General features: G+C 47.0%; 1 protein-coding gene across 3 annotated transcripts; it reads left to right on the top strand.

The window, feature by feature from the left end:
• The first annotated feature begins 1,171 nt into the window (after positions 1–1,171).
• BEND6 (BEN domain containing 6) lies at positions 1,172–24,269 on the top strand. 3 transcript variants are annotated; one of them, XM_078598417.1, is made up of 6 exons: positions 1,172–2,026; positions 12,408–12,513; positions 13,545–14,233; positions 17,399–17,588; positions 18,789–18,864; positions 21,390–21,476. In XM_078598417.1, the coding sequence occupies exons 1-5, from the start codon at positions 1,709–1,711 to the stop codon at positions 18,830–18,832; spliced, it is 1,347 nt and encodes a 448-aa protein (XP_078454543.1). In that variant the 5' UTR covers positions 1,172–1,708; the 3' UTR covers positions 18,833–18,864; positions 21,390–21,476. The 3 variants fall into 3 exon arrangements, with proteins under 3 accessions (XP_078454543.1, XP_078454542.1, XP_078454541.1); XM_078598416.1 differs by lacking the exon at positions 18,789–18,864 and having other exon boundaries at positions 12,411–12,513; positions 21,390–24,269; XM_078598415.1 differs by lacking the exon at positions 18,789–18,864 and having other exon boundaries at positions 21,390–24,269.
• The last annotated feature ends 2,097 nt before the right edge of the window (positions 24,270–26,366 follow it).

The raw sequence follows: 26,366 nt of genomic DNA, 5'->3' as shown, positions 1-26,366 counted from the left end.
TGGGTTGCATGGACACGATCCCACTACTTTCCCGAAGGAGATGCGCGCATCGGCCTGTTGATTTTTCTGATGTGGTTCATGGTTAGACCAGGGTATAGAATAGAATAGACCAAGGTCTTTGAGGCGTTTATTCTGGACGTCTGCATGGAGTCTTCTTGAGTATTTGTACAATATTTGTATGCGATTTTGCGTGGTGTGGGTGTGTGATTGCGAGACGCGAGTTGGCGTGGGGGCTGTAATGCAACAGCGTCCATCACACGTCAATCGAACGGATAATGTTACATTCTCATGGCTTTGTGGGAGTCTTTGTGCAGTCACTATGAGAACGGCCCGTGGAAGCTGATATGACGGAGCTACCTCCGAGACCCATTCATCAAGTAACTAATGACAAAGATCCCCCTATAGCCTGAACACACTGCGGGGGCAAGTGCTGTCAACGAGCGCCTATGAAGGCCGTGGGCACGGCACACGAGGGCGTGTGTGGCCAGTACCACACGTAGCAGCCTTTTGTCTCCCAAGTGGCGATGTTTACACACTTCACCAGGTCCTCATTTAAGGCTGAGTCGACCTAGGTGACCTCTGGTGCACACACACCAGAGAGCGGCCTTCTCCCACCAGCCAAGCTTCAGAGCCCGAATGCTCGACGCATGATGAACCCAATGCTTTAAAGTACCAGGGGTGGGGAACGTCCCAAATCATTTGGTGTGGCCCTGCCAAGGCAACTCAAAAATTCACTCAATCTCGAAGCAAACCTGGAAAATCAGTTGCGAGTAGCAGCAACATCATCAATACCAGCTCACATCACACGCCTCGCCAAAGAGAAGCAGTTCCAGCCATCACATTAGGGGTGAGTTAAGAAAATGTTTGACCAAATATAACGGGCTAATTTTTAAGTTGATAATTTTGTATGGCCCGCGAATAATGTTATAAATATCCAAATGACCCTTGGCAGAAAAAAAGCTTCCTCACCCCCCTGCTTTAAACTCACCGTGGTTTTCCCCACACGATCCCCCTGTATGGGCTCACACCTTGGTACGGTCCGTAATGTAGCGGGCCCCGTCCGTCACGTGCGAAGGCACCGACCAATCGGAATGCGCGAGCCACCACGGTTGAAGTGGGCAATACCACTCGTGAGCGTCTCGGGGGGGGGGGTGTTGGAGTTGATGGGGTTGAATGGGGAGCGGCAGTGGAGCTATTAGCGCTACGCTTCACTTACGAACCTGGCCATCCGAGTTCGATTCCCGCTCACGGCCAACACCGGTGAAGATTATCTGAACCGGTCCTGGGCCTCCCCCTAGGTCAACTCAGCCTCAAAGTGAGCACCTGGCGCGGTGCGTAGTAAACATCGCCCCTGGGGTGACAAAGGGCGGCCACCCGCCCCGTGCCACGTTCCGGCCTTCACAGGTGCCTGCCACTCGCGACGAAGACACAGCCCTGGCACCAGCAGTCCCGCTCAGGCGACACGGCCCATCTTTGTCTTCTTTGAGGGGGGTTGGGGGGGTTGGGTGCACACGAGGGAGGAGGAGGAGGAAGGGGAGGAGGCATCCGGGCACGGGCGGCACCCCCCGCTCAGCCCGGGGCCTCTGGGACGAGCAGGAGGCGAGGGAGGCGCAGTGGGGACCGGGCTGAGGGCTGAGCTCGGGGCCCGGGAGGGAGGTGAGAGGCAGCAGCAGCAGCGACAGGACGAGGCTGGAGCTGAGTAAGGGCCATGTCCCGCCAGCGATTTGCTGCTGATGGGGGGCGACATCATCATCAGCAGCAGCAGCAGCACCACGAGGAGGAGGGGGAGGGGGAGCACCGCGGGCAGCAGGAGGCCGGCCCGGGGCTGCCAATAAGCCACCATCGCCCTGCTCGCCTGGTCACGCACGGGGATCTTAATCACCACCACCCTCTACAGCATCATCAGTACCATCAGCAACAACAGCAGCAACAACAACAGCAGAGGCGCGGGGCGGTGAACGGGGAGGCGAAGCGGCGCCGCGTCCCGAGTCGGAGAATCGGGCCCGATGGTGCCTACAGAGAGCCGGTGTGTGACACCGTGTCACTGTATGTGTGTGTCACCACTGTGTGTGTGTCACGACTGTGTGTGTGTCACCACTGTGTGTGTGTCACTACTGTGTATGTAACTACAGCAGCGTGTGGCACTTTTGTAGCTTACAGTGTCATTGTTTGGCACGATGTCACTCAGTGGGCATGGCTCACTGTGTTGAATAACTGTACGCCACTGTGGCATGGTGTGTGTGTCATTACTGTGGGTCACAGTGTGTGTGTCACTACTATGGGTCACAGTGTGTGTGTCACTACTGTGGGTCACAGTGTGTGTGTGTCACTACTGTGGGTCACAGTGTGTGTGTCACTTCTGTGGGTCACAGTGTGTGTGTGTCACTACTGTGGGTCACAGTGTGTGTCACTTCTGTGGGTCACAGTGTGTGTGTGTCACTACTATGGGTCACAGTGTGTGTGTCACTACTGTGGGTCACACTGTGTGTGTGTCACTACTGTGGGTCACAGTGTGTGTGTCACTTCTGTGGGTCACAGTGTGTGTGTGTCACTACTGTGGGTCACAGTGTGTGTCACTTCTGTGGGTCACAGTGTGTGTGTGTCACTACTGTGGGTCACAGTGTGTGTGTCACTTCTGTGGGTCACAGTGTGTGTGTGTCACTACTATGGGTCACAGTGTGTGTGTCACTACTGTGGGTCACACTGTGTGTGTGTCACTACTGTGGGTCACAGTGTGTGTGTCACTTCTGTGGGTCACACTGTGTGTGTGTCACTACTGTGGGTCACACTGTGTGTGTGTCACTACTATGGGTCACAGTGTGTGTGTCACTACTATGGGTCACACTGTGTGTGTGTCACTACTGTGGGTCACAGTGTGTGTGTGTCACTACTGTGGGTCACAGTGTGTGTGTCACTACTATGGGTCACAGTGTGTGTGTGTGTCACTACTGTGGGTCACAGTGTGTGTGTGTCACTACTGTGGGTCACAGTGTATGTGTGTCACTAGTGTGGGTCACAGTGTGTGTGTGCGTGTCACAGTGTGTGTGTCACTACTGTGGGTCACAGTGTGTGTGTCACTACTGTGGTTTACAGTGTGTGTCACTACTGTGGGTTACAGTGTGTGTGTGTCACTAGTGTGGGTCACAGTGTGTGTGTGTGTCACAGTGTGTGTGCCACTACTGTGGGTCACAGTGTGTGTGTGTGTCACTACTGTGGGTTACAGTGTGTGTGTCACTACTGTGGGTTACAGTGTGTGTGTCACTACTGTGGGTCACAGTGTGTGTGTGTGTCACTACTGTGGGTCACAGTGTGTGTGTGTGTCACTACTGTGGGTCACAGTGTGTGTGTGTCACTACTGTGGGTCACTGTGTGTGTGTCACTGTGTGTGTCACTACTGTCTCGCTGAGTGCCACTGCTGTGTGGTACCGTGTCACTGTGCCTGAAGAGAGTGGGTGGCACAGTGTATCGCTGTGGGGCAATGTGTTGGCCTGCGTCAGTGTGTGTGGGAGTGTCACCGTATGAAGTTTGTCACTTGAAATGTGTCACTGTGTGGTGTGTGGCACTGTGCCATTGCGCGAGGAACAGTAATTGTGTGCAGCAAAGGATCACTGACAATATAAATGTGTGCGTGGCCACGCATCACTGTGGAACTGTGTTAGTGAGTGTGGGTCACTGTAACGGTGTTGTATGCCACTGTCAGTATGTGGCACTGTATGGGATACCCAAATCACCGTGAACACTTTGGTGCTCTGTGCCACTTGTCACCGGGACATTATGTAACACTGGGGTATCATGTCAGCCAGCGTGTGGGAATATGAGTTTATCGCGTAGTCTGACCCCAGAGTAGTACACGTGTCACCGTTTCACTGTATCACCATTTAACTGTGTCACCATTTCACTGTGTCACCATTTCACTGTGTCACCATTTCACTGTGCCACCGTTTCTGTGGAGCGATGAGGAAGTTGTTGTGACCGTGTCACTGTGGAGCCACAGGGTGACACGAACCTTGCCACTCTGCGCGTGGCACTGGGTGTCTGTGTGGAACGTGTCTTGGTGTTCCATGCCAGTGTGTGTCTGTGTGTGATTGTGTCTTGGTGTTCCATGCCAGTGTGTGTCTGTGTGTGATTGTGTCTTGGTGTTCCATGCCAGTGTGTGTCTGTGTGTGATTGTGTCTTGGTGTTCCATGCCAGTGTGTGTCTGTGTGTGATTGTGTCTTGGTGTTCCATGCCAGTGTGTGTCTGTGTGTGATTGTGACTTGGTGTTCCATGCCAGTGTGTGTCTGTGTGTGATTGTGTCTTGGTGTTCCATGCCAGTGTGTGTCTGTGTGTGATTGTGTCTTGGTGTTCCATGCCAGTGTGTGTCTGTGTGTGATTGTGACTTGGTGTTCCATGCCAGTGTGTGTCTGTGTGTGATTGTGACTTGGTGTTCCATGCCAGTGTGTGTCTGTGTGTGATTGTGTCTTGGTGTTCCATGCCAGTGTGTGTCTGTGTGTGATTGTGTCTTGGTGTTCCATGCCAGTGTGTGTCTGTGTGTGATTGTGACGGTTCGCCACCGTTTCTCACAAGGGGACATCGCATGTGTCACCGTGTGTCACCTTCCCTGATGTGTCACCGTCCCTGATGTGTCACCGTCCCTGATGTGTCACCGTCCCTGATGTGTCACCTTCCCTGATGTGTCACCGTCCCTGATGTGTCACCTTCCCTGATGTGTCACCGTCCCTGATGTGTCACCGTCCCTGATGTGTCACCGTCACTGATGTGTCACCTTCCCTGATGTGTCACCTTCCCTGATGTGTCACCGTCCCTGATGTGTCACCTTCCCTGATGTGTCACCGTCCCTGATGTGTCACCTTCCCTGATGTGTCACCGTCCCTGATGTGTCACCTTCCCTGATGTGTCACCTTCCCTGATGTGTCACCGTCCCTGATGTGTCACCTTCCCTGATGTGTCACCTTCCCTGATGTGTCACCTTTCCTGATGTGTCACCGTCCCTGATGTGTGCATGTGGAACGGCGTCTCAATGTGGCGCGTGATGTTTGCTATCAGCGACTGGAGGGGCAGTGCCACTGTGGATGATGTCACCGGTGGACATTTTCCGCCACCGTGTGTCACTGCGAGTGTAGCACTGGTGTGGCACTGTGCGTGTGGTTCGCCCGTGCTGTTGTTACTGCTGGCCGTGTGGAACACTGTTAGACCCCGAGACACACACGGAGCTCTGTGTGGCACTGTCACCCGATCGTGCGGCCGTGTGATCTCCTCTTTACAACTGTCTCAACCACGGCCCCATTTGTATATCACGTGTGGTACAGTAGCTGTGTGTACAATACCATGTATACGATACAATTCGGATTTGTATGGCATCTGAATGTCACGGCATCTCGCTGCTGTATAGTGACAGTGTGTATATTCATGTTGTCGGTGTTGACTCGGGGTGAGGCTTTGGAGGGTCTTCTTCTTGGACTTTAAACGGGGCAGGGAATGTAGCACGAAGTTCCGACCTATGTGTGCCTGTTGTATAAATCTGCCATTGTGTAGGCGCCGCGTCACTTGCACAAGGTGCCAATTGTGTGACCGTCTGTGATGCTGGCGTGCCACCACCCTCGCCATGTGACTGTGTGCCAGTGCGGCTTGTCGTCGCCACGGTCAGTCACAATGTGTGTCACTCTGTGTGCCATTGTTGGGCTGTTTGGTGAACTCTCTTTCGCACCGTACGTAGCCATCCGTGCTAATCAGAACTACCGCGTGTGTCTTGTGTGAGCCGCTGCTGCTGCACACGTGGTTTTGTTTTGCTGTGCGTTTGTTGCGTTGAGGGCAATCGAGCCATTGTGGTGCAGCTGGCCTCACACCGCGAGGACAGTTTTATTACTGCAGCTGCGTGTGTCTCCGTGGACGTTTCCTGTGGCGCTCTGATGGCGATGTGTCACTCCGTGGCCCCTTTGTGTGTCACTGCGTGCCACTGCTTCGTTGTGTGCGTGCCACTGGCTGTCACGAGCAGCCTATTGTGGCATGCACGTGTCACTGTGGACTCCATGGCCACTGCTAGTTTGTTTGCATAACTGGTCGTTTTGTGCCAATGTATTTTAATATCATTGTCACTATTTTCATTTCATACGTGTGGCCCTGTGTTATGGTATTTGTCGCGATGCCATGTACGTGTGTTTTTGGGATTCAGACTTTCTGTTGACTGCACTAAAGGATTGCTTTTATTTTATCTCAAACGCTCTCACTCGCTACTTTAGTGTTATTGTATGTTGTGGTACAGTATGATTTAAATGGAGCTAATTGATGGGTCGCAGCTTATTTAACGGGACAGCGATGGCAGTTTGTTGTTCAAGTGCAGAGGCTGAACATTCTTTCCCACTATCATTAACCCTGGCTCACAACTGTTTTTTTTTCAGTATTTTTAAATGGATCAGCTGTTATGTGTCACGGATATCTGGTTACTGCTGCTTATTCATATAAATATTTGAATGATGGAATATTGACTGGACATTCGCACAAATCGTGCGCTTCGCCATTTCACTTTCTTACTTCCCATGGGCGGTATCATCGCTTTCAAACCTGGGCAATGTATAGGATAGTCATGAGTGGCCGGGATGAAACCATCAACTTGTTACGCAACGTGTTTCATTTTTAGTGGTTTTCTGGATTTGACTCCAAGATCTGTGATGGCAGCGTAGTAGTCTCGCATAGTATTGGCCATGGTTTTAACTATGTATTGAATCATCGATCAATTTGGATTAATATTCATTAAGTTATTGATACATGCATCAAATGACTTAAAAAGCAATGTTTTTCAATTTGTATATGTTGTATGTAATGGGTTCCTGTGACCCCTCCAGCCACTTGAGGCTATGACGAAAATAATCAATTCTTGCATTGACTCATGACCCAGAATCACGACAGTTGTAATCTGAAATGTGGAGAGAATCGTTCCACCCTTGGTATTAGCTATGTTAACCACGTGACCAGCTCGTGGGCAATGTACTTATCACAATGTACTTCTTATGGCTTTGTCGAGATTGTCAAATGAGGTATTTTCAGCTTTGTTCATGCCCTCCTCTGTCTTTGCTAGACTTGTACCTCCGTACAAAGCTGCTATTTGCCATTCAGACACTAGTTCTAGCGACACTGTGCGCTGGTCTCGTCTTAGTTTGATTAGATGAGTATTTGAAGGATATTAGCCATCTCTGAGAAATGCTCTGCAATTGGGCTTCCTCGATACGTATGGCTTCATTGGCCTTGTGATGCAGTTCACATGCTCAGTTGCTGCATGCCTTTGTGTCTTCTGTTCGTCTAGGAAATTACTGTAAAAATGCATACAGCATTGGCTAAAAAATGAAGTTGAATACAAATTTTACTGAGTTTTTTTTTATAGTAATGTGTTTTTTGGAATTATACCAGCAATGTTAACTGAAGTTCATAGAGGAGATTTACGAACAAGTCTACTAGCAACTGGCAGTGGCGACTGTCCAGTAGGATGCCAGGCAGTGCAAGCAGCACACGGGAGCTGAAGAGGCCTTGTACAACAAGTCTCAGTCAGGAGCCTGTCAACCCATAATGAATTGCTGTGTCATGTGACGTCCTGTCAGCAGCACGCTTTTAAACGTTATCCGTGGCCTTTTGAGCACAGGCACTGTGCTTAGTAGTGAATGTTGTTGTCATCCGTGTTGTGTTGTTTGTTAAGAATGAGTTTAAGCACGTGTCTCTACTGCATTTGTGTTGGAATGTGTTGTTTTCTTTGTGTGTGCTGCGCCAGAATGTCTCACCCTAATTTCATTAGGCGTTCGATGTGTTGTCTATGTCTTGCTGTTTGCGTCTGTGTCCGTATAAATGTCATGCTGTGTTTATATTGTAAATAAGAATGGTAGTTAATCGGCAGCCCAGTGATAACTCATGTAAGTTGTTTTTGCCACAACTGTGGTATCACCAGTATTACTTAATAAAATCTATGATCCTCTCAGATTTATTTACACACATAGTCCATGAAGAAAAATACATGAGAGTTCATGATGCATTTTATATTTAGTGATGGTTACCTATCAGTGTTGATTTGAGCAATGTGTATTTAAAATGTACAATTGAATAACACTTAAGAAATCATTCCTGTACAGTTCAATCCGCATCACTGGCACCATTAAGTCGTGGTAGAAGGCTGAGGTTTATTAGATGTTGAAGGCTGTAGAGATATTCTGACGGGGCTTGAATAATTCATTGCATATATTTGTCAAATATGACAAGCACGAGAGAGACGTGTCAATGCACGTGGAAGAGAGGGGTGTGTCCAAGGGTACTGGTTAACCAATTTCCAAACAGCAACATCTTCACATCGCTTAACCATTACTCGTGCACAACACACACAATTCGTGTGCTACTGCAGGAAGGTTAATTGGCGCCACGGTGGCTAGGAGATGTTAACTACCTCGCCTTGTGTACAGGAGGCTGTGGGTTCGATCCCGACCCTGACGCCTGCTGCTGTATATTTGGAGTTTTAATGTTCTCCCTGTAGTCGTGTCGATTTTTCTCCAGGTCCTCCGGTTTTTCCCTCCACATTTAAAAACGTGCGTTTTTAGGGTATTTGGCTGCTATAAATTTTCGCATGATAAGCCACTTTGTTGAGCTCTCATTTGTGGCCAGGTTGCTTCTGTAAAAGAGCAATATAGCTCGCTGGGCCTTGCCTGGTAAAATAAAAAAAATAGTTTAATTAGTGCACGAACAGTTTTCCACTCAAGAGTGTAAAAAAGGGACGTTTATTAATTTATATATTTGTATTTATTTCCGGATTACCCCAAACACTGGCTTATTTGAGTGTGGCTTTGAGATGTTTCACTGTGCTATTGTAGTATCCGTTTTGTTTACCACTTTTTCTTATGGTCTCATTATGGTATTTTTAGTTTGTCTCAGATAAGGAATACTTTTAATTCATCGCTATCATGAAATGATAGTCAGTGCCCAGTGATGTTTAGGAAAAAAACATGCAACTCCAGTCATGTGTTTTTCTGTCACTGGCTTGAGAGCAAGGGGTGTTGAAATGTATTTCATAATTCCCAATTTAGCGTTGTGAAACAAAAAATGTTCTGTGCTCTATGTGAAGCCAGGGTTGAGGGTAAATTCAGCAGTTTGTTTAATTACGAAGAGAGTTCTACCTGCATGCCACTCGAACGGAATACTGTGTTCCATTTAATGCTTCCTTTGGGTTTTATTATATCTATAAAAATGAACCATTTCACAAGAAGATGGAACCATGGGACCTGAGAGTGGCACCTTAACTGCAAGGCTATATTCGATGTACAAGATCAAGGAGCCCTATTTCTCACTCTAGAGTTTTTGTTAAGCTTTAAATAGACTCTGCGGCAACGCCAAATAACCGAGAATCTACTTTGGGGAATGTGCTGGTGTGGATGTGTGTGCTGCTCATCACAACTATTCAAATGTTAACTCGCAAAAACCATCCATCCAGTTCACCATGGAAGTGGAAGCTGTCAGAACTTTACCATTTCTGGATATTGGGCTCGGACGTGGTCGAAATGGTAAAATAACACAGCGTTTACCGAAAGAAAATTCACACTGACGCCTATCTGAATGCAGAGTCGCACCATCACCCCACACAGAAATTTGCTCTCGTCAAGACGCTCATACATTGGGCTAAGAAAGTGTCAGATGGTGATAGTCTGAGAAGTGAAATTAAACATGTTAAAGAAGCGCTGAAATTGAACGGTTACAATGATGCACAGATCAGGAAGGAATTGAATTCCAAAACCAAATCAAATAACACGAGAATTGAAACTGACCAAGTAGTTAAAACTATTAAAATACCGTACATTGCGGGAGTAACTGATAAACTAGCCAGATGTTTGGAAAACAAAACATCCGAGCCACATTTGGCACGATACATGAAATACAGAATTAATATTTGCTACAAAAGATGTATTAACGAAGCTATCAACAGAAAGTGTGTACCGGATTAATTACACGTGTGGCAAATGTTATGTTGGGCAAACAGGACAAATGATCAACACCAAAGACATTCAATACTCCCAAATACACTGTCGGCAGCGGCAGGTCATGCGTGCCAACAAGGACACTCAATTGAGTTTGATAATGTTGAAGTTCTGTGCAATACTAGTTACTGCTGGACAAGACTAATGAGAGAATTTATAGAAATTGAGAGAAATAAATTTTTTTTTAAACCGATCGGATGCAGACGTATTGGTGTTTGGAAGCGAATCATCAAATAATACTTTTGTTTAAATGGATGCCTATACAGGTCACCATACTTCAATGGGGATTACTGTTGGTACCACTATTTTAGTTCACACAATCGACAGGAAGTACACGAACATGGGCTTGCATAATGCACATGCATCATGTGCGTTGATTACCATATTAAAAACTCAAACGGCAATGGATGCCCATAGTCATTAATACTGCATTCATTAATCCCCCCCTCCCCCCACTTCGCGCAAGAAGAGCACACAAGTGACGTCATCGCACCAACGCCTCTATTTAAGGACGAAACAGGTGGACTCCTCCACAAATCTGGCTGTCGCCTGATGAAGCTGGTTGCAATTACTGGCGAAACATCGTATTCCGTTTGTAAATGTTGTGGCTTGGCTCTCCAACACACCGGTGTGCTGTACTAGTGACGAATTGGCCACGTTCTGTTTACGTGACAAATCTTACTAGTTGGCTGTGTCGGGTGGTGGTGGGTTTAACGACGCATTTATATATTTACGCGATCTAACCCAAAAAAAACTGTTATGGAGCTCCCAACTGATATACAAATTTTTCATTGTTGAAATTGGATGTTTCCAAAAAAAACAACATCCATATATCAGCATTACCACTTACAAGACTTTCTTTTATTAAATATTCACTGCATTTCCCACAATATACCCGCAGTCAGGTTATTTATAGATAAATGCATGATTCAACATTTGTTGAGTGTGTACAGTTTTCTGCAAGCATGAACTGCACCTATTATGTTTACATGTGTTGTGACTGCCGTGTCTGAAGCATTAAATATGAAGTGTACTGCGTCTGAAGTTGATCTCTAGCCATTTTTACCAGGCTTAGTATTTACCTGTTTGGCTAAAAACAAAACAAAAAGTAAACTCGTGGAGTTTAGGTATTTAGCTGTGCTCAGTACCTAAACGCGTCGCGTTATTCTAAATGTGGAGGGAAGAGCAGAGGACCCGGAGAAAACTCCACACCAGGGGGAGAACATGCAAACTCCAAATATACAGCAGGTGTCAGGGTTAGGATCGAACCCATGGCATCCTGTATACCAGGCGAGGAAGTTAACATCTCGCCACCATGGCGCCCCAATATGGTGGTTCGAAATTTGGAATACGGATTATTGAATCATTTCTGTACCTCCTATTAAACAAAAACTACATACATACAGTAGTTTAGCGGTCCACATCATTGGACATCTGTGAGAAAGACCTTCATGAATCTGAATGCGCCCCTATTTTAAGACTCCACTCATGAGTCATCTCTTTCTCTCATGCGATCTCCGTGCGTATAGCAAAATGTCTCCGTGTATTGCATGCATTATCTGTTACATTTTAATTTTAGTGCGTAATTCATTAATTCTGCGTGCATAAAACTCACAGTAGGCAGCTTATCTAGTGCTGGCTGTAGGCATTGAGACATAATGTATGACTTTGAGAACACGTGCCTGTGTACCACCAACACCACACTTGATAAGAAATCTATACTGCATTGTGCAATGCATACATTTTTTTTGCTGTTTTGAGGAATATGAAAACAGCCTTTTCTATACCACAGGACAAATAAAAAAAAATGCGGTGCGCTTGCAGGAATGGTGCCAATATTTGTATGGTTGTGGACAAGTTTTTCGCCTGTTACAACGCACTGCAGTTGAAAAACGCATAACGCGCAAAACACATGGAAAATGGTCCAAGAGGAATAATTAGTTTAATAGGAAAAAAAATGTTACAGTAACAGCTCTGCTCCTTGTTACGTGAAAAGTTGAGTATCTTTATTTAAATGTATTTATTCGGTAAAACATTTGATGAGTAAGTAATTGATTGCTTATCGGATAATAACAATAATTTTTTGGGGAGAACAGTCTCACCTTTGTTTCCATTCGTGCCGCTGGATGGGAGGTCATGGGCGGGGCTTGTTGATGTCCTCATCAGAGATGTCTCGCCGGATGTGGCTTTGAATGTTTCCTTCCTTCGGAGGACGTGATGTGGGGCTGGCTGCCATTTACAAAGGAGCTTGAGTAATCGACTGCGTGAAAAGTAGTCCATGACAACTTTAAGTCACTTCATCAACTTTGTTGATTCTTTGACCCTTTTGGAACGTTGTCTAATTGTAATTAGTGTGCAATTGGATTGGTCCATTTTTTGTCACTAATGCTTGCTGTTTTTCTCCAGCAGGACTGGCTTCTTGAAGAAAAGTCAAAGGAAGAACTCAAGAACATGGTGATTGCTCTGCAGGCAGAAAACAGGCATCTCAAGAACCAGATCCGCTGCCTTACTGGTAATGCGCTTTAGCCGCATGTGGGAGGCTGGGTGCTTTGTGGGGTAACTTCAGCTTGGCTCTGTGTTGGCTTTGATATAAAAATTCTAACATTTGAATATTTTGACGAAGTTAGTCATCCGTCCATTTCTCTCGTCACACAACACCTCTGATTAATACAGTTGTATATGTCCGGTGCGAAAAAAGTTAAATGTACATACGCGCTATGGTATTCGCAACATTATTATCGAGTCATTCTCTGATGTGACAGAGTTTTGGTACGGTGAGTGCATGTGACTGGATTAACTCACTGATTTGTGATTCAAAGGTGAGATGTTAGTCGAGTGTAATACCCAGCAACTAGATATTGCTCCATGTTTTTTTATGAAACTGCCAAACTATCTTGATTCCATAAGAAAGGCTTTCTTGGGTTAGATCACGTAAATATAAATGTGTCGTTCAACCCACCACCACCCGACACAGCCAATTAGTCAGGTTTGTCACGTAAACAGAACATGCAATTCGTTACTAGTACAGCACACCGCTGTGTTGGAGAGCAAATCCACAACATTTACAATCTATCTATCTGATTGTTAGTGACTAAGTTGATGAACAAATTACTGACATCAGTTAGTTCTTCGTGGGTTAGTGGTATGTATATGTAGTACGTGAATATTATTTCTAACCTTGGGACGGGCCTGTTGAGATGAGTATCCTTTGCAAAGGAAACTGTGTATCTCTCACCAGTATTTAAACGTCTGTTAGACTGTCCCCATGCACAAATGAGTGTTGAGTGGTGCTCATTTCAGACTCTTTAGCTGGCGTTATTTGCCTTGCTTTATTACCCTCTAATGGCCCATTCAAAATCCATTTATTTAATGTAGTATTCATAAACACAAGCCCTTCAGGAACACAATCATTCGTTGAGATACAATGTCTGCAAATTAACTCTTGGACATTTCGTGAGAATCGGGATGTCTCGCCATCCAATCGAATCCTGACACATCCGATCGCCCTGCTTCCCCGCGCGTGTGTGTGTGCGTGCGCCGCAGGGCTGGGGATGCTGGCTGACCGCGTGGAGAGGCTGGTCGGGCAGACGGATGCACTGCTGCATTCTGGGACCTGCCGGGATCCTCCTGTGTCGCCGAGCCACTCCACGGCTTCGGCGCAGAGCACGGAGCTGGCGGGGCACGGCGAGCGGTCGTGGGACGGGCCGTGCTTGAGCGACGCCCTTCACGACGTCGCGGACCAAACTCGGACGGACCTGAACTGCGGCCCCGCGGAAGTGTGGGTGTTGGACACCGAACCTGAGCATTCGGTGGCGGTGAAGTGCGAAGAGCCAAAGGACAAGCGGCCGTGCCCGAGCTCCGCAGCGGAGTGCTCTTGGGGGCAACCGTTGCCTCTGCACGCAGAGAACGTGGAGGGTAAACAAAACTCGCCTGCCGTTTCGTACGGCCACCAGATGGAGGAGTCCACGAGGACGAACAGAATGTTTGCATTGGACAGCGTTGGCACGGCGGCAGCTGAAAAGTTTTTGTACCCAAGACAACAGTTTTGCGCGGACGGCCATGGAAGCCCGGCCGAGCAGCAGAGGCTGCAGGTCATTGAAGACCAGGAGGTGGCCCTGGAAGAGGATTGTGCTCGTATTCAGTTCCTCTCCCGAGAAGAGCAGCAGTTTCAGGAAGAAGAGTCTGAGATGAAACCACTGCAACCCCTCGATGTCAAACCGATAAAGACAGAAGTAAGGTCCATTCGTATTCTTCTGCGTGAGGGGCATGATGATGTTAACAATTGTGTGGATGCGTATGTGTACAGGGGGCGGTGGCACAGTGGTTAGTGCTCTGCGCTACTAGTTAGTCAATCGGCAGGTCACGTGTTTGGTGTGGTAAAGTGTGGGTACTCCCACCTATTTTAAGACGTCTGGCCAGCGTAGAAGAGTAGGCCAAAACACCCTTGGGCATTCCCTATAGTAGAGGCCCTACTGTCAGGAGTGCTGTAAGCCAGCAATTGCAGGGCTATACCTTACAAGGAGTTATATGGAGGTGACTCGCCGCCGATGAGCGAGCGACTGCAGTGAATCAATGAGTGCTGGATCGTCAGTCAACGTTGAATCTTATCCAGTTTAGTGAGGTAGAAACTGGTTTCTTCACCTCAGATAGGACAACATTATTCTTCATCTGGTGACAATGTGTTAAAGTAGAAGGCTTGGTATGGAAAATAAAAAAAAACATTCCTGGATGCATCATTGGCTAAATTAGTAACATAGACATTCCATAACAGGTCAGATGAGATTGTTGTGCCAAGAAGATCAATGGCTTTGCTTTTTCTAAGTATAACATAAGTAAATATGGCGTATGCCCTGACCCACTTTCCGTGCGTGCATGTATGCCTCGCGGATCTCCTACCCCCACCCTTTGCTCTCGTTCATTCATGGTCTTCTTTCCCTAACAAGCTACCACACCTACTCATGCTGGTGGAATGAAGCTACATTGCAGGTCCACATTTTACACTCTGGCTGATGCTAAAGAATTCTGCAGCAGCCAGAATCGATTCTAGTGTCACGTTTACCTCTGCTTCTGCAGTGCAGCCGCAATAGACTTATCACTTTTAATACTTCTAAGACTCAAGCTCTCAATGTCTCTGCTAAACCAATAAAAAAATAACTCGAGGCTCTTGCCAGTCTATTACTTGCTACAAACGATCCCACCCTCGTGATCATAGGCACACATTTTTTTTTATTCTGTCTTAAGTTGAATTGTGCATCGACTTTGTTGCTCAAGGCAATGTCAGTAAACTTCCATTCCTTGTTCATACTACATTTCTGTTCAGCAAGCAGCAACCACTAACAATAAATCATATAATTGGTGCACCTCCGAGTGGGGTGTGGCTCCCGCACAGGGTGGTGCGTGCCCGTCGCGATGACAACGTGTGTCTAGATACAAGACAAAGCGGATGCAGCCTGGCCAGTGTGTCTTGCTGCGGTGTCATTTTCTCTCGTTTACCTGCTCCTGCCTGCTTCTGCAGTCGGTGCTGTAACGAAGGCTTTCACAGGATGCCACCTGCCTGTTTTCACCCAGGAAAGTCTCGCCGAGTCTTAACTCTTCTTTAGGAGGGTCCTGCCAGGTTTTCGCAGTAGGGGGCGATGTTTCAATGTGTAATAACATTTGAGTGATTTGCAGGTTATTTTTCAACATTGGGATGTTTGGCCAACGTGGGTTACATTGTCGGTAATTTTAGCTCTGGGAGGAAACTGAAGAACCCAGAGGAAATCCATGTAGAGCAGGAGAAAAACATATAAACATTACACAGAAAGGCGCCCAAGTCTGGAATTTAATCCAGGCGTTGTTGCTGTGAGGCACATCTATGACCACTCCGCCAGCCTGCCACCCGATTGAAATATGTATTCATGCTACTCTGGTGTGTGTTGATCAGGCTGATTAGATCCACAACAGTATTTTACTCTTTGTTGTAAATAATTATCATTTAAAATATTTTTTACGAGACTTTCATCATGGGAATAGCTATAGGTCTGCTGCAAATGATGCTTCATTCAAAGAGTTGTACATGATAAAACCCAATGAGCCAATTCATGTTTTCATCTTTCCATGTGCTTTAAGCAGATGATAACGGATACAATGTAAATGATGTAGCCGACAAGCAGTGATGAGACAGGAGTGTAAGATATCTTGATGTCACTTTGTAATTAAAGACATCACTTTGTACATGTTGTTGAGCTGCAGCTCGGTTGGTAGAGCCTCTGGCTTCCAACCGAGTCATTACGGTTATGATCGACTCGGTCCATCAGCTGTTCCAGTGCTGGTAAAGTCAGGACCGCTAGATGGGACAGTACCACACGATGCAAATTCGCATTAGTGAGATTTCAATCAATAGATTTGTTTTGGACATAGGGACATGGAGATTAAAGCCGTTGATGCACAACCACCAACAGAAACGAGCTCAAAATGCGTCTGAGTATGAGTGACCTGAAATACCTTGGCGTTCACATTGTTGCGAGTCAAACCCACTCATTCGTTCCCCGTTCATTGTCTGCTGTGTGACAACTATAACACATTGTATTTAAAAAGCATGAAAATGCAACTGCATCTCAAGACACAGAACTAGAGTAGGGAACAAACACTGGAGGGTGGGAGGGGGAGCAGGTGAACAGGAGAAGCTGACGCGGGAGAGAGGGAGACGGTGCGATGTTAGACACCCTTGGGCGCTGTGATCGAGGACCTGACCATCATTTTAGGAAGCTTCACGGACGGTCTGGAGCACGCAGCCTGGGCACGTATTTATTAGATAAACGGTCTTTGTAATTTGTTGTTCAAATTCGTTCCAGAACCCCTTTACATTTAATCGCTTTCCCTGTATATTCCTGATGCCTCACAGTGGGTGCTGTCTTGGCTGTCTGTACAGTTGTGAAGAGTGCGCTGGGCTCCAAATAGCACGGTTGGCTACACATGGGTGCAAAAGAAGTTCAACGTTCATACAAAGACAAAGATCCCCACGTATAGCCTGTAACAGACTGTTGGGGCAAGTGCTGTTAGCGAGCACCTATGAAGGCCCGCACGGCACACGAGGGGGTGGGTGACCAGCACCATGCCCGATCGCCTTTGTCTCCCCATGACGATGTTTTTACACATCGCACTTGGTACTCATTTGAGGCCCAGGACCGTTTCAGATAATCGTCACCGGTGTTGGCCATGATCAGGAATTGAAATCGGGTCACCGGGTTCGTAGCGCAGTGCGCGAACCTTTGCACTACTGCTCCCCACAACATACATACACGGACGCAATTGCAACTGGCAGCCTCACCACCCCCCCCTCTTTCCGTTCGAACAGAACATGATTTCCACCATGTGTGTGTGTGTTCGCTTGTCACCTTGTGCCCCGCTCACGGAAGTTCATCACGATGGAGCTGCTGTGGAGGTTTAAGGGCTGCGAGAGCGCCCAGAAGTTCACCAACAAGCTCCTGTCGTCGCTGTACACGCGCGAGTTCATGGCGTCGCACTCCATCACGGGCACGGCCTCTAACAAGGAGCCCAGCTTCGTGAAGCCTGCCCTGCCCTCCGCCGAGCTCATGGAGATCATCCGTGAGTCCCCGGCGATGCCGCACGCCGATGCAACACCCGCCGCTCTGACCCGGTCACATCACCCTCGCAGGGTTGAAAAACCCATCGATGTAACATCAAAATAACATTCATCCTTATATTTTTTAAAATAGTTTTTAATGCAACTAAGGGTGAAAGTGTTAATGCGTAAGCTCCATCCGTCCATCTAGAGTGGGGTGCGCGTGATAATTCCCGTGAATGTGGTCCAATATGAACAAAACTCTACAATAAATTGTGTTGGTATTCGAGCCTTATTCGAAGTAAAACTGTCAGATTTGATAAAAGGTTGCCAAAACATTTCCCTTGGCATTTGTGCCGCATTGGCGTCTCCAGCTCCCGATGACATCATTACGTGGTGATCTAATGTCGTGATTTCACACGTCAAGTACCGTCATCTCATTGTGCTGCGTGAAACGTAAGGATATTGGCAATTAAATGCCACTGAGAACAAACACATGTTGTAAAGTGTTACAGGAGCCATGCATGTGCATGATTTCTCTCCCGTGATAATATTGCCTCCCTGGGTCTCAGTACTTGTTCAGGATCTTTTTTTGGGGGCCTATTTTGGCCGATTTCTTTTTAAGAGCAAAAAGAACCCCGAGAGCAGAGCACAGTGCGTGGAGAAGCCCCACGCACGAGATGCAATAACTCTCAAAAGGTCTACACAGATGTTCCCCAACCCATTTGCTCTGCTGCCACCTCATGGTCACCTCCTAGCCTCGCGATGTTGGGAGCCGATCAAATATGTACGTGATCCCCCCCAACCCTCCTACGCCCTCCAGAGTGCTGTATCACAGGCATGCGCTACCATGCCTGGCCAGGTACCCTTTAAACGAGTTTCTACCACCGTTAAGTCCCCTAAATCAAGCCATTGCTCACGCTGTCATGCTATTCAATGAGATAATGAGATGCATTATAAATCTTGATGACGACTTATTCATTGTGTTCACATGTGGTGCCATTCTTACTGCTTTCCAAAACTGCAATCGTGGTCAATAAACAGCGAATGCCGTACAGAAATGGAATATATCGAGCCGATGGGCGCAGTGACGGAGCACTTCACTGGCAGAGTCGTTTGTTTAAATTCTGGTCGAGGGGCTTGACCTGGCCCATCTTCTGTTCTGGGTCAGTAAAACTAGTACTGTTTTGTGGGATGTCAACATTGGTTTGTCCTTTGCATAGACGATCGAATTTCTACCACGAGCTCAAGATTGCTCTCACATTGATAAGAGCACCGTCTTTGAGACATCCCTTTGTGGTGGGTTACTTCCTAATGTACGCAGCACGACTTCAGACAGCAGAGGGCGATTTGTCCCTGTTTAAGAATGGTCAGGCCAACGTTGAATCCATTCGGAAGCTGTCAGAATAAATTAAATAAAAAGTGAAAGTCAAAGTGATGTCTGTGTAAAAGAAGGTCATTGAGGTATTTGTGTTCATCTCCTGTTTTACGGCCCTAAGCTAGTGGTGGACAATCCATATTCATATGGTGAGGACGAGTCTCACCATGGACAACCACTCGTGATTTTCCCATAAAGGGATATAACAGTCTTAACAAGTTGAAACAAAATAAACCGCACCTCTGTGGAATGGTGACAGCAGGCAGTGCAATTGGCCTGTGTATGTGTGCTCACATACGCACAACTGTTCCAGAATCTCACTCGTATCCTGGCAGAACATTTTATATGACTAAGTTTTGTTAGCACGTGGTGACTCGGTTCTTTCAACCTGATTGTAATTTTGCATACCGCCTTACCCAGTACACGAGATAGGCCAGTGAAGTGGATGCACAGGGCAGGCAGTTCCATCACAACAGTTCCATATTTTGCATGTGGAGAAAAATATAATAGGATATTAAAAATGCCAGCTACAAAGGCAATACTAACTAGACTTATATTCCAATTTTTTTTACGTGCAAAATTGCTTGATGGATAATCTCATTTGCAAGAGTGTCCAGGGTATCAAGTGACTTGTACATAGCACACGCGTTTAAGTCTATAACGTAAACAGAATACGTTGTACAATGGCAATGCACACATACAGCGTCCAGAACAGGAGCGAGGGCAGGAACAAGACGGCCCAGGCAGTGCGCATGAGCATCACACATCGCTCACCTGAATACATAAATACAGGGTGCAGCTCAGACGGTTCATATGGAATGTACTTTGGCTGTAAACATTGCAAATATTGGACAAGTGTTTTTTTTTATGAATGAAAGGTTTGAGTTGAGCCTGGCGACACATTCGTATTGTGTCCTAAGAGATCGTCCCATTGTAAAAACAAGTTTAAAAAAAAATTATGTTTGTGGTTAAACACCCGTTTTGTACGGATGTTAAATTGTAATGAAGCTAATCTGTCATCAAGGGCTGTGTGAAAGGCCCGGTCCTTATCACACAGAATAGTTTCATATGATGGGCGACTTGACTCACTGCCGCAATATTAATTGGTGTGGCACCTTATCCATCTGGCCAGGAAATGAGTTTCCATATGGTGTGTCTGCCTTTAATCAAGGCAATGTTATGCCGGTGGCATTCCCTAATTGAGAAAATGTTTTGCAACCGCTTTGGAACTTTTTTTTTACCGTTGAAACTATGGTGATGTTAATTGGCAAAAATGCAAGCTGTTTTTCTTTTATGTATGTGCGTTCATGCATGAGGATGGTATTTGTTTTTGTAACACTTAAGGCAGCATCTGACTAGAGCTACAACTAGACGTTCATCTGAAGACAGGGATAAACTAAAAGTCACAATTATTTCATTTTATTACACTCTACCTATTTGTGTGTTAATGCCGAGGATTGCACTACATTTATATTTATTGTTGTGAGCCTAAATTTAAAAGTGGAAAAAACATTAAGTGATTTTAAGAATGTTTATATTTGGAGGTGACCAGTGGGCTTAGACGTCTCAGTGCTAAGCTGGCATAGCTGAGATCTTGATTTCAAATCTGGGGAGCTGTCCATGCATAAGCGGACACTTAAGATTTCAGAATCAGTTCTGTGACATCTTCTTCCACAGGTAGTCACTGAACGCAAAGTAATGCACTGCTGTCCGACACTTCTAAAGAGTCTTCAACTCGTCACGTGATGCTGATAGCCCAATTAGAGTAAAACTGGGACAAAGAAATAAAAAAATGTATTTGTGTTTTAATTAGAAACACTTGCGTGGCAAAGCATACGTTGAAAATGTGTTTTGTACTTTTTAGTTCTTCCCTTTGAGAGATAAATTTGCGATCAGTCAAGTATTTAACTGTCTTCCAGTACTGCCAATAGCATGTATTTATAACTGCATGAAAATGTCATTAACATTTTATTTCCAAAATTTATAGACTTGAGAAATTACATTTTGCAGTTTTCCCACGTAAAATTATTTTCAAAAATTGGGGAAGCAACCTGACACACACTAGATTTTGCTCAGCACTTGCAGTGTTCATGCACTGTACATCCTCAAATAGAATGATATGCATAACTGATCATTAAATATTAAATTATAAAATATCTTATAGACTTGGCCATTTGATCCATTCAAAAGTGTCAAATAACTTATTTATGGTAATCTGTGAAGGATTCTTAGAAAAGTGGGATAAATCTTCTTTGCTGGTCTGTGCGGTTGCCTTGTTATTTTCCTTTGCTTATGCAGCCATAATTAAATATTAACTTATTTCGTACCTTACGTAGCCCACCGTGCTACTCGGAGGCGCGGTGGAAGGGTGACAAAGTTAGAGAACGAAGTGTGCCTGGTTCGGACCGACTGGAGGCAGTGACCTGGCTTATGCATGCATTCACAGGGGTGGTGCTGCACTTCTTCCCAATGGAGACGGACACTCAGATCAAGAGCTACATCCGGCAGAAGCTGCAGAATGAGAGCAAGGGGCTGAGGAAGCAGAGGAGCAGCGTGGTCCCCTCGGCCGTGCTTGCTGGAGAACCACCACACATCAAGATGGAAGCCGGGGACTAGGTCACCGTGTCGCAGCGCATCACATTGTGCCATTGTCGTACGGACAGACTGTAACTTCACAACCTAAGTGCAATGTCCTGGGCGTACAGGCTTGTTACAGTGCTTTTAACAGTCATTGCGTACCCACCCGTGGACATGGTTTGCTTTATGCGGTGGTCGCCGACACGCTCCAATTGGATACACTTGAACTCATCAGTTTGTTATTATTGTAACTCATCAATTTGTTATTATTGTAACTTCTAGTGCCCGGAGGGGAAACCCCTCCGCACCACGTGACCCCTCCACCACCTCCTGCTCCGTGTTTTGAGTTTGCGAGTGGGGGCTCGGCAAAGTGTGTTCTTTTAGCTCTGTAGTAAAACTCAAAAGATAGCATCTGCGAGTCGTTTCAAAAGAAGTCTTATGATGGGCAACACGTTCAAGACGCCCTGCAGGTAATCGTTTGCCGCCAGGACCGCTGATAAGCAGCACAGCGCTGCATATTGAGGCTGATTTGGCGTGAAAGTGCTGTGCAGCGTTGGCAGCATTCCTTTCAACAGAATGTGTTCAATTCAGCGCCCTGAATGCGCGTGGGTGGGGAAGAATTTGCTGCCAAAACTCCGCGGGGCAAAAGCGAGCAGAGAAGCGGTGCTGCACGCGGCTCCCGAGGTTGTGGTTGCCCCACAGGTTGTGGTTGCCCCACAGGTTGTGGTTGCCCCACAGGTTGTGGTTGCCCCACAGGTTGTGGCTGCCCCACAGGTTGTGGCTGCCCCACAGGTTGTGGCTGCCCCACAGGTTGTGGCTGCCCCACAGGGGCAACCGCGCTGAGCCCCCCGCTCATGGCTGAGTAGCCAGGTGAGGCGGCAGCCCCGAAACGTTCGGCCATCCTACCAGTGACCCTGATTTGTTGATTATTCCCCACTAATCACAATGACATCGGTACCCTGTATCTCATCTTTGGGGCCTGAGCACGAATAGTGGGAACTGCATTAAGTATCCTAATTCGAGCAGAATTAAGCCAACCGGGGCACCCTTTCCCCGGGAAATGATCAAATTTCTAATGTGATCGTAACCGCCCACGCTTTCATCGTAATTGTCTTCGTGGTTATACCAATCAAAATCAGAATTCGCCGCGGCGCGACAACCGGTAGCCCCTCCGCTCGTCGGACAGCGGCGTCGGCGGTGTCAAGCGCGCCAGGGAGCCGAGCAGGGGCTGGGGGAGGGAACCTCTGGAACGCAAGCGGCCCTAGCCAGCCCCCCAAACAGGAGGTGGTGGGGCGGGGAAGTGTGGTCCCCTGTCGGAGGCCGGATGGTGGCGCTGGGTGGAGGCCTCGCAAAAGTTGTCGGCCAGGAGGGTGGAGTCGGCACGTGGGGAGGCTCGTGCAGAGACACGCTCACGCAGCACTTCCCCAGCGCAGCACTTGCAATGGGATTTCGAGTCCCATGGAGAGCGAGATTCTGACCAGAGGGACCCTGTGGGCCCTGTTTAGTGGTTTGGGCAGACCAGTGGGGAGGGGGCGGGGGCTAACGGCTGAGATTTTGAACCTCCTGTTAAAAGGGCTCAAGGCCAGAGTACGTCTGGCTCTCCCTTGAGTGTGTGGGCAAGGCCCCGGGCACCTCGGGTCCTCCCGCCACACAGGAGGCCAAGACAAGGAAGGTCACGGGCAAGTGGGATGACTCGGGAGGATGACCGCCTCCCCTGCAGAAGGGGGTTAAATAGCCCAGGGAGGAGGAGTGTTCCTCATCGGAGGAGTTGGGCCCGGAGGGAAAGAGGTCTTTGTAGGGCATTGCCTCCTGGGAGACCCTCAGCGTGTAAAGGGGAGCCTCCTAGATGGGCTTGGAATGATGATAGCTTCAGAATCTCGCGAAGGGGAAGATTACTGAGAAAGAGGGAGGCCCCCCCCCCCGCCGTGTTTGCTAAACCTGTGGGGTCTAGAGCTTCCTGGGTACCTGTGGACCAAACTGCGTTGCACCTGCTTAGAGGCACGAGTGGTAGAACCCCACGAAGGGTTGTACGGTGCCTAAGGCAGTGGCTAGACGGTGTGCCCGAACAGAGCACCAGGGAGAGGCCTCGGTGGGTCTCCGCCCTCGCGGACGCGGCAGTAACGAGAGGGCTGGTGTCGTGTCGCGGAGTGCCCGGCCCCGCTCCTCCCGGTGAGCGAGACGGAGCGTTCGTGGAGGGAGTGTAAAAAGGCCGCCCTTGGTGGCTGTGTCCATGCCAGTCACGGCAGGGGTCTGTGTGGCTGACTGTGGTTAGCTGGCTCAAAACGAAAGTCCTGGCGAAGTTTCCGTCGGGTAGATCGTAGTGCAGGAGTTCAGCTGTATTCAGTCGGAGCGTGTCGGTGACCAGCGACATGAAGCGGGTGTTACGTTAGAACTAAAACACAGTATTAAGCCAGTAAAAGTTTGAGAACCAGTTTTAACTTGCGTGTGTGTATCTACACTTAGAAAGACTCGGTGTCCCCTATCGCGTGCGATCACGTGTACAAGTCACATGTTTGCACGTCGAGTGTAATTTTTACGCATTAATTTATTTATCGCAGAGAAAGTTAACATGAATAACAGCTGGAAACGTTCACTCTCTTCAGACGACCAAACTTGATTGAAACATTCAATTGTTTATTTAATACGAGTTAAAATACGTTAATTTCTATTTTAATGGGTCCAAGTTTGGTTTTAGACAGCACTGTTGTGAAACGACGACACTAAACAATAAAGCTTACCTTAACCAGTGCAGCGTTGTTGCATGCATTATTGCTGATGCCTCGTGATCTGCGATACTTTCTCTGACCCATCGCGGCGTTTCACCACGCGTGTCCCCCCGCCGGTGTTGCAACAGCCGAGTGTTACGCTGTTGTCACGCACGCGTTCTTGACATGTCGGCTGAATGAGATGACCGATCCACCACCCCCTGACACTGAAACCGGGCAGGAGAGCCAAGCAGGTGGTTGACCTGCCCTGACTATTCAGGCTGAGCTCATGAGGGAGCGGTGGCACAGTGGTTAGCACAGTGGTAAGTGGCCACGACAGCTTCAGCCGCTCCTGGGCACCCCATTACCTTGCCGTACTCAACCAGTGAAGAACTCGGTGCAGGAAGGCTTTCATCCAGCAGTGAGATAACCGAGGGATGTAAATAATTACTTTTATTCAGTTAAATAAAGAGTATGAGGCATTATGGATACATACGAATGTGCACGCTCACAAGGTAAATATAATTAAGGATCTTATTTTCATCATCAGCATCCCCTTACATAATCCTAATACACATTTGCAATAATAACATTTACTGATATTTTTCTGCAAATAAATTAATTATCCCTGACAATGTTGATGATTTGATTTCAAACACAATACACATCTTCGAGCTAATTTCAAAGTTGTGCATAGGAAGCCATACATATTTTAGTTTGCACGTGACTTTAACTGGATAAACTGGGACAGCTGAATAAGACGTGAAAGGAAACATACAAAATAAAATTTGACTGTACCTCATCTTGGTACTAACAGAAGCACTTTATGGATCAAAATCGTTAGGAAGACAAGAGTGAAACATGCTGCTAGTTATACAAATGACATGTTTACAAATACACTCGGAGTGGCAAGGTTCGATAGAATAATAAATACACACAAAAATAACTTTAAGATGGAATGAACGATAAAGAATTGTGAAACAGACTGCTATGCTATTGGTCATGTCGGAAGAATGCCACCAAACTGCCCGCTCTGGCTGCAAAGTTTGGTCGACCATGGTATGGATATCGTTTATTGATAAATTTGAATCACAGTTCCTATGATCACTGTTACATTGTTTTATAGCTTTATTTTGGTGATTTCGAAAACGTATGGTTAAGCGATGTTTGTTGAAGTATGGAGTTAGCCTGATAACTTTATCTAAATTGTCTTATGGTTGTTATTGTTCGACTTGCATCCCATTTGGATTTTTGCACACAGCGTTGAAGTACGATGCTTTTTTCTGGAAGATTTGACTGTTTTTTCCTGGATTTTTGTTTTGCGTGTCGTCACTTTAAGATGTTCTTTGTTCATGTTTAGTTTGTTGCGGTTGCACCCGAGTCAAGAGCCTCATGGCTCACAGGGCTACACCTAATAAATGAAACTGAAACAGCAAAAGGAATGGCACGGGCACGGCTCATGGAAGGAAACGAGTGGAGGACAATGGAGAAAACAATGGACGGAGAGGAAAGTCACGGAAAGAACAGCAGCAGGAGGTGATGACGGTGGTCGCCAATTGAAGGTCTGCCGCTGCCGCTGCTGCTGCTGCCGCTGCTGCCGCCGCTACAAGCGTGTGGAAGCAGCGGCCTCTGTAAAGGGGCTGGATAAGAAGATCAAGAGAAGAGGAATAGCGCAGCATGGATTGTTAACATTGCCGCAGACTATTGTACTTGCGCACATCGTAAACATCGTTGCACTATTTAACTCCGTGTTAAGACGAGCCTGCTTGTTGGCCCATACACTGCATGTGCAAATTCGCCTGAATCCTCTAAGTATGTAGTGCAGTGGCCAAAGGGGCTGTTATCATTAATGGTTTTGAGTCTGGCATGGACTTCCTCAACGGTGCAGGAATTTGCATGCGTTTCTGGGCTGTGAGATTGAAGCAACCCCCCAAGTGAGCCGGCAAGACCACAGAGCATTGAGTTGTCCAGATCAATCCTTCGCTGGGTATGGCTCGATCCACCTTGGTTGTGCGCATCATTAATGCAATAGTTTGCATTCTAGATTTGAAGCTTTTGTGACTGCAAGGATTCATACTCTTAGGTTTTTTCGGTAAAGTCACGTAGGTAAAAAAGAAAAAATAATAGAAATAATAATAGAA

The sequence above is a fragment of the Lampetra planeri genome, chromosome 10 (genome assembly GCF_965212315.1).
Source record: "Lampetra planeri chromosome 10, kcLamPlan1.2.h2, whole genome shotgun sequence".
NCBI classification, from domain to species: domain Eukaryota; kingdom Metazoa; phylum Chordata; class Hyperoartia; order Petromyzontiformes; family Petromyzontidae; genus Lampetra; species Lampetra planeri.
Note: the sequence above shows the minus strand (reverse complement) of the source record. Positions and strands in the feature narration are given on the sequence as shown.